Source organism: Salmo salar, chromosome 02 (genome assembly GCF_965601325.2).
Source record: "Salmo salar chromosome 02, fSalSal1, whole genome shotgun sequence".
Taxonomy (NCBI): domain Eukaryota; kingdom Metazoa; phylum Chordata; class Actinopteri; order Salmoniformes; family Salmonidae; genus Salmo; species Salmo salar.
In genome coordinates this window covers 74,607,571-74,623,082 of record NC_138292.1, presented here as the reverse complement: position 1 = coordinate 74,623,082, position 15,512 = coordinate 74,607,571, and the positions used below count along the sequence as shown (strand labels likewise).

The 15,512-nt window shown below is 49.3% G+C and overlaps 2 protein-coding genes across 6 annotated transcripts in view; both read left to right on the top strand.

Moving 5' to 3' along the window:
• Positions 1–162: 162 nt before the first annotated feature.
• The window catches only part of LOC106592097 (DDB1- and CUL4-associated factor 15), a 43,238-nt gene continuing 27,888 nt past the window's right edge, over positions 163–15,512 (top strand). For both annotated transcript variants that reach the window (XM_082966974.1, XM_082966973.1), the window contains exons 1-6: positions 163–315; positions 1,218–1,315; positions 8,380–8,518; positions 9,083–9,189; positions 9,903–10,045; positions 14,901–15,062. In XM_082966974.1, the coding sequence (XP_082823100.1) occupies positions 223–315; positions 1,218–1,315; positions 8,380–8,518; positions 9,083–9,189; positions 9,903–10,045; positions 14,901–15,062 (742 nt within the window). In that variant the 5' untranslated portion in view covers positions 163–222. The remainder of the gene's footprint in view (positions 316–1,217; positions 1,316–8,379; positions 8,519–9,082; positions 9,190–9,902; positions 10,046–14,900; positions 15,063–15,512) is intronic.
• LOC145862551 (uncharacterized) lies at positions 1,331–5,843 on the top strand. Of its 4 annotated transcripts, XM_082966981.1 has the most exons (5): positions 1,331–4,768; positions 4,857–4,989; positions 5,034–5,078; positions 5,123–5,300; positions 5,388–5,843. In XM_082966981.1, the coding sequence occupies exon 1, from the start codon at positions 3,401–3,403 to the stop codon at positions 4,343–4,345; it is 945 nt and encodes a 314-aa protein (XP_082823107.1). In that variant the 5' UTR covers positions 1,331–3,400; the 3' UTR covers positions 4,346–4,768; positions 4,857–4,989; positions 5,034–5,078; positions 5,123–5,300; positions 5,388–5,843. The 4 variants fall into 4 exon arrangements, with proteins under 4 accessions (XP_082823107.1, XP_082823105.1, XP_082823103.1 ...); XM_082966979.1 differs by having other exon boundaries at positions 1,331–4,679; positions 4,724–5,078; XM_082966977.1 differs by having other exon boundaries at positions 4,857–5,078; positions 5,123–5,256.

Genomic DNA, 15,512 nt, shown 5'->3' with positions numbered 1-15,512 from the left:
AGACTAAAGTATTAGTTTCAGCAATATTGCTATACTTATGTTCACTGAACTTAATTTGTGACAAAAACAATCATATTGTTAACCCTGTAACCAATCACAGGCTGGGAGATTTGTTTTCGTCGTTGATTTACGTTCACATATGCCAATCGGACTGCTCCCACGATGATCGAGAACCAATGGGTCGAGATGGTAGGCAGGGCGTAGTGAACACTACGGCGGAAAATGGCGCCCAGCTCGAAAACCGAAAAGGACGGTAACAAACAAACGCAGAGAAAACACAAAGAACATGTCGTCAAGCTTCTGAACCGTGGAAAGGTATGCAACAAACTAGACAAGAGAATGGCACAAGCATGGCTTTGACGAAGAATGTGGTCGCAGGGTCAATGTCTCGATAGTGCAAGACCCTGCGGATGCTAGCTAGTTAACGTGTTAATAAGCACCAACTAGCTACAGTACGTTAGCTAGCAGGCTGACTCGTTAGCAAGCCACCTTTGGCCAAAACCTAGCTACAATCCATGATGACTAAGTTAACAGGCTGGTTGCTATATTGTGTAAGGGAATGTTGCTAGCTAGTTAACCGTCTATCCCAAGCCACTTAGCTAGCTAACGTTTGTTGAACCGAGCAGTAAGCCAGCTTGCGCACGTAAACTGTTTATTTCGCATTCACTAACGCAACAAGGTAACAAGCCAATTTACTAGTTTTGCATTTGTAGTCGCCGCTGGCCATTTCAGATCACTATGCACGGCATGATTCCTCTGTGTTGTAATGTTTTTCAATTCTGGTCTTGGGGACTGCTCGCCTTTTGTTTCAGCTAACGTTAAAGGTGATGCTGATTAGCTAGTTAAATCAGGTGTTAATGTTGATTAAGAACAAAAGCATGCAGTGTACACCCTAGAGACCTGGATGAAAGAACACTGTTGGGTGGGTGTGTAGGTAGTAGAGTGGTCAAGACTGGTTTCCTGGACTCAGACCAAGCCTCGTCCGTGTGCTGTACGTATCAAGCATCTCAGAGTACGTGCTGATCTAGGATCTGAGGTCCCTCCTGTCCAAGTAATCTAACTCGTAATCTGAAAGGCTAAACTGATCCTAAATCCGCACGACTACTCTGAGATGGTTATACATAAGACCCCATGGACTAACAAGCTGTTTCAATGAAGGTTCTTTATTGGGTACTTTGACCACTTTTCACTAACTTCCCACGTCCTCTCTCCTATAGTTGTCTGGCCAGTATTCTCAGCGCTTGTTCAGGAAACTACCACCGCGCGTCTGTGTTCCCCTGAAGAACATAGTCAGCGAGGAGTTCCTCAGAGCAGGGTGAGTGTTTGTGAAAGACTATGTCTTTCTACAATGTAGAAAATAGTGAAATTGACAAAAAACCCATGAATGAGTAGGTGTGTCCTTACTTTTCACATGTACTGTGTATATACAGTACCAGTCAAAGTTTGGGTTTTTCTTTATTTTTACAATTTTTTACATTGTATAATAATAGTGAAGACATCAAAACTATGAAATAACATACGGAATCATATACCGTAAATTCCAGACTATAAGCCACAACTTTTTTCCCCGGCTTTGAACCTCGCGGCTTAAACAATGACGCGGCTAATATATGGATTTTTCCCGCTTTCAATTTTTTTTTCAAAAAAAAACCACATTGTGATGTGCTCAGTTTTTTGGCTGCATGAAGCTTTCATTAGACCAATGAAATTGCCGAACGGGTTAAGGTCAAACAACTTTTTTGTTTACTGTTTAGATTAAGTCGAGCGCTCTCAAACTTCCCATCATTCTGATTACGGTAGTCATTTTGTCACCCTCATCATGGCAAAGACACGGAGAAATGCATATGATGCAGCTTTCAAGTTGAAGGCGATTGATCTGGCTGTTGGAAAAGCAAATAGAGCTGCTGCACGGGAGCTTGGTCTTAATGAGTCGATGATAAGACGTTGGAAACAGCAGCGTGAGGAATTGACTCAGTGCAAAAAGACAACTAAAGCTTACTGCTAATTTTTAATTTTTTGTTACAAGCCGTGTTTCGTTAAAGCCTATTTATTTTTGTTACAAGCCGTGTTTCGTTAAAGCCTGTGTAAAGTTGATTTGTTTCAATGTACCGGTAGGCACCTGCGGCTTATAGACATGTGCGGCTTATTTATGTTCAAAATAATATATATTTTTTAATTCAGTGGGTGCGGCTTATATTCAGGTGCGCTTAATAGTCCGGAAATTACGGTAGTAACCAAAAATGTGAAAAACAAATATTTGAGATTCTTCAAAGTAGCCACCCTTTGCTTGGTGACAGCTTTGCACACTCTTGGCATTCTCTCAACCAGCTTCATGAGGAAGTCACCTGGAATGCATTTCAATTAACAGGTGTGCCTTGTTAAAAGTTATTTTGTGGAATTTCTTTCCTTAATGCGTTTGAGCCATTCAGTTGTGTTGTGACAAGGTAGGGGTGGTATACAGAAGATAGCCCTATTTGGTAAAATAACAAGAATATTGAAGAATATAAAATGTTTTGATTTGTTAATCACTTTTTTTGGTTACTACATGATTCCATATGTGTTATTTCATAGTTTTGATGTCTTCACTGTTATTCTACAATGTTGAAAATAGTAAAAATAAAGAAAATCCCTGGAATGAGTATGTTCCAAACTTTTGACTGTTACGTGTGTGTGTGTATATATGTATATACACTACCGTTCAAAGGTTTGGGGTCACTTATACATTTATGCCTAGAAGGACAGCATCCTGGAGTCTCCTCTTCACTGTTGACTTTGAGACTGGTGTTTTGCGGGTACTTTTAATGAAGCTGCCAGTTGAGGACTTGTGAGGCGTCTGTTTCTCAAACTAGACACTGATGTACTTGTCCTCTTGCTCAGTTGTGCACCTGGGCCTCCCACTCCTCTTTCTATTCTGGTTAGAGCCAGTTTGCGCTGTTCTGTGAAGGGAGAAGTACACAGTGTTGTATGAGATCTTCAGTTTCTTGGCAATTTCTCACATGGAATAGCCTTCATTTCTCAGAACAAGAATAGACTGATGAGTTTCAGAAGAAAGTTATTTGTTTCTGGTCATTTTGAGCCTGTAATCGAACCCACAAATGCTGATGCTCCAGATACTCAACTAGTCTAAAGAAGGCCAGTTTTATTGCTTCTTTAATCAGGACAACAGTTTTCAGCTGTGCTAACATAATGCAAAAGGATTTTCTAATGATCAATTAGCCTTTTAAAATGATAAACTTGGATTAGCTAACACAACATGCTATTGGAACACAGGAGTGATGGTTGCTGATAATGGGCCTCTACGCCTATGTAGATATTCCATAAAAAATCAGCTGTTTCCAGCTACAACATTTACAACATTAAGTGTCTACACTGTATTTCTGATCAATTTGATGTTATTTTAATGGACAAAACATTTGATTTTCTTTCAAAAATGAGGACATTTCTAAGTGACCACAAACATTTTAATGGTAGTCTGTGTGTCATCAAAGTCAGAGCTAGTAAGGGGGGAAACACACACACTCCTCATCTCCACACACACCTCGTGTCCACTCTCCCACACACACCTCGTGTCCACTCTCCCACACACACCTCGTGTCCACTCTCCCACACACACCTCGTGTCCACTCTCCCACACACACCCCGTGTCCACTCTCCCACACACACCCCGTGTCCACTCTCCCACACACACCTCGTGTCCACTCTCCCACACACACCTCGTGTCCACTCTCCCACACACACCTCGTGTCCACTCTCCCACACACACCTCGTGTCCACTCTCCCACACACACCTCGTGTTCACTCTCCCACACACACCTCGTGTCCACTCTCCCACACACACCTCGTGTCCACTCTCCCACACACACCTCGTGTCCACTCTCCCACACACACCTCGTGTCCACTCTCCCACACACACCTCGTGTCCACTCTCCCACACACACCTCGTGTCCACTCTCCCACACACACACTCCTCATCCCCACACACACACTCCTCATCCCCACACACACACTCCTCATCCCCACACACACACTCCTCATCCCCACACACACACTCCTCATCTCCACACACACACTCCTCATCTCCACACACACACTCCTCATCTCCACACACACACTCCTCATCTCCACACACACACTCCTCATCTCCACACACACACTCCTCATCTCCACACACACACTCCTCATCTCCACACACACACTCCTCATCTCCACACACACACTCCTCATCTCCACACACACACTCCTCATCTCCACACACACACTCCTCATCTCCACACACACACTCACTCATCTCCACACACACCAGGGATGCAAACTAGTCACCTTTTGGCGAGATTTGCCATTTTGAATCCAAAATGGTGACCTACGTGATTCGTGTAGATCCGATGAGAAACGTGAGGGGGGGGGGCTTTGGATCATTACTGGCTGTAAGCAAGGCTCAGCCAATCGTTCACATAACAGAATGCAGAACACGACTGAAGAGAGAAGAGACAACCAATTTGCTACTTACAGCATCAGCGTGCGCTCTGGAAAGAGCGGAGAGTGGTATGGCAGTTTGCCAGTTAACTTACACCTAACGAAGAGGTAACGTTAGGTGAGAAGCCTGGCCACGGAGACGGGGTGAAGAGGTAACGTTAGGTGAGAAGCCTGGCCACGGAGACGGGGTGAAGAGGTAACGTTAGGTGAGAAGCCTGGCCACGGAGACGGGGTGGGGGGGTAACGTTAGGTGAGAAGCCTGGCCACGGAGACGGGGGTGAAGAGGTAACGTTAGGTGAGAAGCCTGGCCACGGAGACGGGGTGGGGGGGTAACGTTAGGTGAGAAGCCTGGCCACGGAGACGGGGTGGGGGGGTAACGTTAGGTGAGAAGCCTGGCCACGGAGACGGGGGTGAAGAGGTAACGTTAGGTGAGAAGCCTGGCCACGGAGACGGGGTGAAGAGGTAACGTTAGGTGAGAAGCCTGGCCACGGAGACGGGGTGAAGAGGTAACGTTAGGTGAGAAGCCTGGCCACGGAGACGGGGTGGGGGGGTAACGTTAGGTGAGAAGCCTGGCCACGGAGACGGGGGTGAAGAGGTAACGTTAGGTGAGAAGCCTGGCCACGGAGACGGGGTGGGGGGGTAACGTTAGGTGAGAAGCCTGGCCACGGAGACGGGGGTGAAGAGGTAACGTTAGGTGAGAAGCCTGGCCACGGAGACGGGGTGGGGGGGTAACGTTAGGTGAGAAGCCTGGCCACGGAGACGGGGGTGAAGAGGTAACGTTAGGTGAGAAGCCTGGCCACGGAGACGGGGTGAAGAGGTAACGTTAGGTGAGAAGCCTGGACACGGAGACGGGGTGGGGGGTAACGTTAGGTGAGAAGCCTGGCCACGGAGACGGGGGTGGGGGGTAACGTTAGGTGAGAAGCCTGGCCACGGAGACGGGGGTGAAGAGGTAACGTTAGGTGAGAAGCCTGGCCACGGAGACGGGGTGAAGAGGTAACGTTAGGTGAGAAGCCTGGCCACGGAGACGGGGTGAAGAGGTAACGTTAGGTGAGAAGCCTGGCCACGGAGACGGGGGTGAAGAGGTAACGTTAGGTGAGAAGCCTGGCCACGGAGACGGGGGTGAAGAGGTAACGTTAGGTGAGAAGCCTGGCCACGGAGACGGGGGTGAAGAGGTAACGTTAGGTGAGAAGCCTGGCCACGGAGACGGGGTGAAGAGGTAACGTTAGGTGAGAAGCCTGGCCACGGAGACGGGGGTGAAGAGGTAACGTTAGGTGAGAAGCCTGGCCACGGAGACGGGGTGGGGGGGGTAACGTTAGGTGAGAAGCCTGGCCACGGAGACGGTGGTGAAGAGGTAACGTTAGGTGAGAAGCCTGGCCACGGAGACGGGGTGGGGGGGGTAACGTTAGGTGAGAAGCCTGGCCACGGAGACGGGGGTGAAGAGGTAACGTTAGGTGAGAAGCCTGGCCACGGAGACGGGGGTGAAGAGGTAACGTTAGGTGAGAAGCCTGGCCACGGAGACGGGGTGGGGGGGTAACGTTAGGTGAGAAGCCTGGCCACGGAGACGGGGGTGAAGAGGTAACGTTAGGTGAGAAGCCTGGCCACGGAGACGGGGGTGAAGAGGTAACGTTAGGTGAGAAGCCTGGCCACGGAGACGGGGTGGGGGGGGTAACGTTAGGTGAGAAGCCTGGCCACGGAGACGGTGGTGAAGAGGTAACGTTAGGTGAGAAGCCTGGCCACGGAGACGGGGTGGCGGGGTAACGTTAGGTGAGAAGCCTGGCCACGGAGACGGGGGTGAAGAGGTAACGTTAGGTGAGAAGCCTGGCCACGGAGACGGGGGTGAAGAGGTAACGTTAGGTGAGAAGCCTGGCCACGGAGACGGGGTGGGGGGGTAACGTTAGGTGAGAAGCCTGGCCACGGAGACGGGGGTGAAGAGGTAACGTTAGGTGAGAAGCCTGGCCACGGAGACGGGGGTGAAGAGGTAACGTTAGGTGAGAAGCCTGGCCACGGAGACGGGGGTGAAGAGGTAACGTTAGGTGAGAAGCCTGGCCACGGAGACGGGGTGGGGGGGTAACGTTAGGTGAGAAGCCTGGCCACGGAGACGGGGGTGAAGAGGTAACGTTAGGTGAGAAGCCTGGCCACGGAGACGGGGGTGAAGAGGTAACGTTAGGTGAGAAGCCTGGCCACGGAGACGGGGGTGAAGAGGTAACGTTAGGTGAGAAGCCTGGCCACGGAGACGGGGGTGAAGAGGTAACGTTAGGTGAGAAGCCTGGCCACGGAGACGGGGGTGAAGAGGTAACGTTAGGTGAGAAGCCTGGCCACGGAGACGGGGGTGAAGAGGTAACGTTAGGTGAGAAGCCTGGCCACGGAGACGGGGGTGAAGAGGTAACGTTAGGTGAGAAGCCTGGCCACGGAGACGGGGTGAAGAGGTAACGTTAGGTGAGAAGCCTGGCCACGGAGACGGGGGTGAAGAGGTAACGTTAGGTGAGAAGCCTGGGGGTGAGAAGGTGATGAAGCGTACTTCATGAACTGTAACTGAAAAAACATCTGGCATTTGGAAAGTTTGAGGTGAGGGAGAAAGTGTGGTGGAACAAGTATTGTTAGCATTGTTAAGTATCTTGCCATCTGGATGGAATTCTCCGTTAGCTAACCAGAGAAATGTTGAGCAACATTGAGCCAACTGAACCAGTCAATTAAATCATCATCTCCACACACACCTTGTGTCCCCACTCTCTCACCTCTCTCTCTCTCTCACCTCTCTCTCACCTCTCTCACCTCTCTCACCTCTCTCTCTCTCTCTCTCTCTCTCACCTCTCTCTCTCTCTCTCACCTCTCTCTCTCTCACCGCTCCCTCTCTCTCTCACACCGCTCCCTCTCTCTCTCACACCGCTCCCTCTCTCTCTCACACCGCTCCCTCTCTCTCTCACACCGCTCCCTCTCTCTCTCACACCGCTCCCTCTCTCTCTCACACCGCTCCCTCTCTCTCTCACACCGCTCCCTCTCTCTCTCACACCGCTCCCTCTCTCTCTCACACCGCTCCCTCTCTCTCTCACACCGCTCCCTCTCTCTCTCACACCGCTCCCTCTCTCTCTCACACCGCTCCCTCTCTCTCTCACACCGCTCCCTCTCTCTCTCACACCGCTCCCTCTCTCTCTCACACCGCTCCCTCTCTCTCACACCGCTCCCTCTCTCTCACACCGCTCCCTCTCTCTCACACCGCTCCCTCTCTCTCACACCGCTCCCTCTCTCTCTCTCACACCTCTCTCTCACACCGCTCCCTCCCTCTCACACCGCTCCCTCTCTCTCTCACCGCTCCCTCTCTCTCACCGCTCCCTCTCTCTCTCTCACCGCTCCCTCTCTCTCTCTCACCGCTCCCTCTCTCTCTCACACCGCTCCCTCTCTCTCACACCGCTCCCTCTCTCTCTCACCGCTCCCTCTCTCTCTCACACCGCTCCCTCTCTCTCTCACACCGCTCCCTCTCTCTCTCACACCGCTCCCTCTCTCTCTCACACCGCTCCCTCTCTCTCTCACACCGCTCCCTCTCTCTCTCACACCGCTCCCCCTCTCTCTCACACCGCTCCCCCTCTCTCTCTCACCGCTCCCTCTCTCTCTCACCGCTCCCTCTCTCTCTCACCGCTCCCTCTCTCTCTCACCGCTCCCTCTCTCTCTCACCGCTCCCTCTCTCTCTCACCGCTCCCTCTCTCTCTCACCGCTCCCTCTCTCTCTCACCGCTCCCTCTCTCTCTCACCGCTCCCTCTCTCTCTCACCGCTCCCTCTCTCTCACACCGCTCCCTCTCTCTCTCTCACCGCTCCCTCTCTCTCACACCGCTCCCTCTCTCTCTCACCGCTCCCTCTCTCTCTCTCACCGCTCCCTCTCTCTCTCACACCCCTCCCCCTCTCTTGTTCCAGACACATCTTCCTGGGGTTCACTAAGTGTGGTCGTTATGTGCTGTCCTACACCAGTGACTGTGGAGAGGACGATGACTTCTCCTTCTACACCTATCACCTCTACTGGTGGGAGTTCAACCTACACAGCAGACTCAAACAGGTAGGTTGGACCGACTGGGAACCATCTCCAGTGCCGTCCGTATGGCCTAAAGAGATGTGGACCAGTAGAACAGACCTACTACAGTACATGGACTGACTGTAGCCTAAACCAACCAGGAAGTGGTCTCCAGTGCCGTCCTTATAGCAGTAATGAGGTGGATGATGTGTTGCTGATTGGCCTGTCAACAGTTACACTAGCTACAATGGTGAGGAGATGGAGATGATTTCATCCCTCTCTTTCATCATTCTGTTGTCCCATTTTACCCTTTTTTACTTATCTCTTCATCTCTCTCTTCTTTCTCTCTCATCCCCCTCCTCTCTCTCATCCCCCTCCTCTCTCTCATCCCTTTCTCTCTCCTCTCCATCCCTTCCTCTCTCTCCATCCCTTCCTCTCTCTCCATCCCTTCCTCTCTCTCCATCCCTTTCTCTCTCCATCCCTTTCTCTCTCCATCCCTTTCTCTCTCCATCCCTTTCTCTCTCCATCCCTTTCTCTCTCCATCCCTTTCTCTCGCCATCCCTTTCTCTCTCATCCCCCTCTCTTTCTCTCTCCCCTCCATCTCCCCAGGTGCACCATGTGCGTCTGTTTACAGGTGAGGACATCTACAGTGATCTCTACCTGACAGTGTGTGAGTGGCCCAACGACCACTCCAAGATCATCATCTTTGGCTTCAAGTAAGACATCAAGCCAGCGTACATTTGGTCTTTCTAGAGATGTCTGTGATCAGATCAGTGACTGGACATTTCTGTATGTTCTCTCTTTCTCTCCCTCCCTCATCTCTCTTTTCCCTCCCACACCCCTACACTCTACCCTCCCACACCCCTACACTCTACCCTCCCTTCCCCATACCCTTCTCTCTCCCTCCCTCATCTCTCTTTTCCCTCCCACACCCCTACACTCTACCCTCCCTTCCCCATACTCTTCTCTCTCTCTCCCTCATCTCTCTTTTCCCTCCCACACCCCTACACTCTACCCTCCCTTCCCCATACCCTTCTCTCTCTCTCCCTCATCTCTCTTTTCCCTCCCACACCCCTACACTCTACCCTCCCTTCCCCATACTCTTCTCTCTCTCTCCCTCATCTCTCTTTTCCCTCCCACACCCCTACACTCTACCCTCCCACACCCCTACACTCTACCCTCCCTTCCCCATACTCTTCTCTCTCTCTCCCTCATCTCTCTTTTCCCTCCCACACCCCTACACTCTACCCTCCCTTCCCCATACCCTTCTCTCTCTCTCCCTCATCTCTCTTTTCCCTCCCACACCCCTACACTCTACCCTCCCTTCCCCATACCCTTCTCTCTGTCTCTCTCATCTCTCTTTTCCCTCCCACACCCCTACACTCTACCCTCCCTTCCCCATACCCTTCTCTCTGTCTCTCTCTGTCAGTACTCGTAGCTCCAGCTCAGTGTTGATGAATCTGATGATGAGTGATGAGAACAATAGAGATATCTACATCACCATCGCCTCCATGCCTCCTCCTAGACCCTGCTCTCAGTGCTGCCCTACAAACACCTCTACCATACGCACAGGTACATACACACACACACACACACACACTCCCAGACCCTGCTCTCAGTGCTGCCCTACAAACACCTCTACCATACGCACAGGTACACACACACACACACACACACACACACACACACACACACACACACACACACTCCCAGACCCTGCTCTCATTGCTGCCCTACAAACACCTCTACCATACGCACAGGTACATACACACACACACACTCCCAGACCCTGCTCTCAGTGCTGCCCTACAAACACCTCTACCATACGCACAGGTACATACACACACACACATACTCCCAGACCCTGCTCTCAGTGCTGCCCTACAAACACCTCTACCATACGCACAGGTACACACATACACACACACACACACACACACACTCCCAGACCCTGCTCTCAGTGCTGCCCTACAAACACCTCTACCATACGCACAGGTACACACACACACACACACACACACACACACACACACACACACACACACACTCTCCCAGACCCTGCTCTCAGTGCTGCCCTACAAACACCTCTACCATACGCACAGGTACACATACCTACAGTGGGGGGGAAAAGTATTTGATCCCCTGCTGATTTTGTACGTTTGCCCACTGATAAAGAAATGATCAGTCTATAATTTTAATGGTAGGTTTATTTGAACAGTGAGAGACAGAATAACAACAAAAAAATCCAGAAAAATGCATGTCAGAAATGTTATAAATTGATTTGCATTTTAATGAGGGAAATAAGTATTTGACCCCCTCTCAATCATAAAGATTTCTGGCTCCCAGGTGTCTTTTATACAGGTAACGAGCTGAGATTAGGAGCACACTCTTAAAGGGAGTGCTCCTAATCTCAGCTTGTTACCTGTAAAAAAAAAACACCTGTCCACAGAAGCAATCAATCAATCAGATTCCAAACTCTCCACCATGGCCAAGACCAAAGAGCTCTCCAAGGATGTCAGGGACAAGATTGTAGACCTACACAAGGCTGGAATGAGCTACAAGACCATCGCCAAGCAGCTTGGTGAGAAGGTGACAACAGTTGGTGCGATTATTCGCAAATGGAAGAAACACAAAAGAACTGTCAATATCCCTCGGCCTCGGACTCCATGCAAGATCTCACCTCGTGGAGTTGCAATGATCATGAGAACGGTGAGGAATCAGCCCAGAGCTACACGGGAGGATCTTGTCAATGATCTCAAGGCAGCTGGGACCATAGTCACCAAGAAAACAATTGGTAACACTCTACGCCGTGAAGGACTGAAATCCTGCAGCGCCCGCAAGGTCCCCCTGCTCAAGAATACATATACATGCCTGTCTGAAGTCTGCCAATGAACATCTGAACGACTCAGAGGACAACTGGTGAAAGTGTTGTGGTCAGATGAGACCAAAATGGAGTTCTTTGGCATCAACTCAACTCGCCGTGTTTGGAGGAGGAGGAGGAGGAGGAATGCTGCCTATGACCCCAAGAAGACCATCCCCACCATCAAACATGGAGGTGGAAACATTATGCTTTGGGGGTGTTTTTCTGCTAAGGGGACAGGACAACTTCACCGCATCAAAGGGACGATGGACGGGGCCATGTACCGTCAAATCTTGGGTGAGAACCTCCTTCCCTCAGCCAGGGCATTGGAAATGGGTCGTGGATGGGTATTCCAGCATGACAATGACCCAAAACACACGGCCAAGGCAACAAAGGAGTGGCTCAAGAAGGACATTAAGGTCCTGGAGTGGCCTAGCCAGTCTCCAGACCTTAATCCCATAGAAAATCTGTGGAGGGAGCTGAAGGTTCGAGTTGCCAAACGTCAGCCTCGAAACCTTAATGATTCCTCACCGTTCTCATGATCATTGCAACTCCACAAGGTGAGATCTTGCATGGAGCCCCAGGCTGAGGGATATTGACAGTTCTTTTGTGTTTCTTCCATTTGCGAATAATCGCACCAAATGTTGTCACCTTCTCACCAAGCTGCTTTGTGATGGTCTTGTAGCCCATTCCAGCCTTGTGTAGGTCTACAATCTTGTCCCTGACATCCTTGGAGAGCTCTTTAGTCTTGGCCATGGTGGAGAGTTTGGAATCTGATTGATTGCTTCTGTGGACAGGTGTCTTTTTTACAGGTAACAAGCTGCGGTTAGGAGCACTCCCTTTAAGAGTGTGCTCCTAATCTCAGCTCGTTACCTGTATAAAAGACACCTGGGAGCCAGAAATCTTTATGATTGAGAGGGGGTCAAATACTTATTTCCCTCATTAAAATGCAAATCAATTTATAACATTTCTGACATGCGTTTTTCTGGATATTTTTGTTGTTATTCTGTCTCTCACTGTTCAAATAAACCTACCATTAAAATTATAGATTGATCCTTTCTTTGTCAGTGGGCAAATGTACAAAATCAGCAGGGGATCAAATACTTTCCCCCCCACTGTACGTACGTACGTACATGCATGTATACATACATACACACTCTCAGACCCTGCTCACAGTGCTGTCCCAACACCTCTACCATACCACAGGTACACACACGTTTCTCCTCTAGCTACCAAACACACAGTCTCTCTCTAGGTAGTGGAGAGTGTCTGGAACATGGCTATATGTTGAACAGTCTCTCTCTCTCTCTCTCTCTCTCTAGGTAGTGGAGAGTGTCTGGAACATGGCTATATGTTGAACAGTCTCTCTCTCTCTCTAGGTAGTGGAGAGTGTCTGGAACATGGCTATATGTTGAACAGTCTCTCTCTCTCTCTCTAGGTAGTGGAGAGTGTCTGGAACATGGCTATATGTTGAACAGTCTCTCTCTCTAGGTAGTGGAGAGTGTCTGGAACATGGTTATATGTTGAACAGTCTCTCTCTAGGTAGTGGAGAGTGTCTGGAACATGGTTATATGTTGAACAGTCTCTCTCTCTCTAGGTAGTGGAGAGTGTCTGGAACATGGCTATATGTTGAACAGTCTCTCTCTCTCTAGGTAGTGGAGAGTGTCTGGAACATGGCTATATGTTGAACAGTCTCTCTCTAGGTAGTGGAGAGTGTCTGGAACATGGCTATATGTTGAACAGTCTCTCTCTCTCTAGGTAGTGGAGAGTGTCTGGAACATGGCTATATGTTGAACAGTCTCTCTCTAGGTAGTGGAGAGTGTCTGGAACATGGTTATATGTTGAACAGTGTCTCTCTCTCTCTAGGTAGTGGAGAGTGTCTGGAACATGGTTATATGTTGAACAGTCTCTCTCTAGGTAGTGGAGAGTGTCTGGAACATGGTTATATGTTGAACAGTCTCTCTCTCTCTAGGTAGTGGAGAGTGTCTGGAACATGGTTATATGTTGAACAGTCTCTCTCTAGGTAGTGGAGAGTGTCTGGAACATGGTTATATGTTGAACAGTCTCTCTCTCTCTAGGTAGTGGAGAGTGTCTGGAACATGGCTATATGTTGAACAGTCTCTCTCTAGGTAGTGGAGAGTGTCTGGAACATGGCTATATGTTGAACAGTCTCTCTCTCTCTAGGTAGTGGAGAGTGTCTGGAACATGGCTATATGTTGAACAGTCTCTCTCTCTCTAGGTAGTGGAGAGTGTCTGGAACATGGTTATATGTTGAACAGTCTCTCTCTCTAGGTAGTGGAGAGTGTCTGGAACATGGTTATATGTTGAACAGTCTCTCTCTCTCTAGGTAGTGGAGAGTGTCTGGAACATGGTTATATGTTGAACAGTCTCTCTCTCTCTAGGTAGTGGAGAGTGTCTGGAACATGGCTATATGTTGAACAGTCTCTCTCTCTCTAGGTTGTGGAGAGTGTCTGGAACATGGCTATATGTTGAACAGTCTCTCTCTCTCTAGGTAGTGGAGAGTGTCTGGAACATGGCTATATGTTGAACAGTCTCTCTCTCTCTAGGTAGTGGAGAGTGTCTGGAACATGGTTATATGTTGAACAGTCTCTCTCTCCAGGTAGTGGAGAGTGTCTGGAACATGGTTATATGTTGAACAGTCTCTCTCTCTCTAGGTAGTGGAGAGTGTCTGGAACATGGCTATATGTTGAACAGTCTCTCTCTAGGTAGTGGAGAGTGTCTGGAACATGGTTATATGTTGAACAGTCTCTCTCTCTCTCTAGGTAGTGGAGAGTGTCTGGAACATGGCTATATGTTGAACAGTCTCTCTCTAGGTAGTGGAGAGTGTCTGGAACATGGTTATATGTTGAACAGTCTCTCTCTCTCTCTCTAGGTAGTGGAGAGTGTCTGGAACATGGTTATATGTTGAACAGTCTCTCTCTCCAGGTAGTGGAGAGTGTCTGGAACATGGTTATATGTTGAACAGTCTCTCTCTCTCTAGGTAGTGGAGAGTGTCTGGAACATGGTTATATGTTGAACAGTCTCTCTCTCTCTAGGTAGTGGAGAGTGTCTGGAACATGGCTATATGTTGAACAGTCTCTCTCTCTCTAGGTAGTGGAGAGTGTCTGGAACATGGCTATATGTTGAACAGTCTCTCTCTCTCTAGGTAGTGGAGAGTGTCTGGAACATGGCTATATGTTGAACAGTCTCTCTCTCTCTCTAGGTAGTGGAGAGTGTCTGGAACATGGCTATATGTTGAACAGTCTCTCTCTCTCTCTAGGTAGTGGAGAGTGTCTGGAACATGGCTATATGTTGAACAGTCTCTCTCTCTCTCTAGGTAGTGGAGAGTGTCTGGAACATGGCTATATGTTGAACAGTCTCTCTCTCTCTCTCTAGGTAGTGGAGAGTGTCTGGAACATGGCTATATGTTGAACAGTCTCTCTCTCTCTCTAGGTAGTGGAGAGTGTCTGGAACATGGCTATATGTTGAACAGTCTCTCTCTCTCTCTAGGTAGTGGAGAGTGTCTGGAACATGGCTATATGTTGAACAGTCTCTCTCTCTCTCTAGGTAGTGGAGAGTGTCTGGAACATGGCTATATGTTGAACAGTCGCTACCAGGTGGTCTATCCCTTCCCCACCTTCCAGCCTGCCTTCCAGCTGAAGAAAGACCAGGTGATCTTCCTCAACACCTCCTATTCCCTGGTGGCCTGCTCTGTGTCCCTCTGTCCAGGTAGGAGACAACACACACACACACACTGAACACACACTTCACCTTTCTGGTTCAGTTTAATTTCTCTCTACCCCTTCTCTCTTTCTCTGTCTAGTTCATTTCCCCTCTTTTTTGTTTCTCCTGTGTGATGATATGACTATCTCTCGTCTCCTGTGTGATGATATGACTATCTCTCGTCTCCTGTGTGATATTACCAAGTCTCGTCTCCTGTGTGATATTACCAAGTCTCGTCTCCTGTGTGATATTACCAAGTCTCGTCTCCTGTGTGATATTACCAAGTCTCGTCTCCTGTGTGATATTACCAAGTCTCGTCTCCTGTGTGATATTACCAAGTCTCGTCTCCTGTTTGATATTACCAAGTCTCGTCTCCTGTGTGATGTTACTACCAAGTCTCGTCTCCTGTGTGATATTACCAAGTCTCGTCTCCTGTGTTTGATATTACCAAGTCTC

Bases quoted from the DNA above. Each gene is read 5' to 3' on its own strand.
- LOC145862551 (XM_082966979.1), top strand. From the start codon at position 3,401: ATGGACAAAACATTTGATTTTCTTTCAAAAATGAGGACATTTCTAAGT.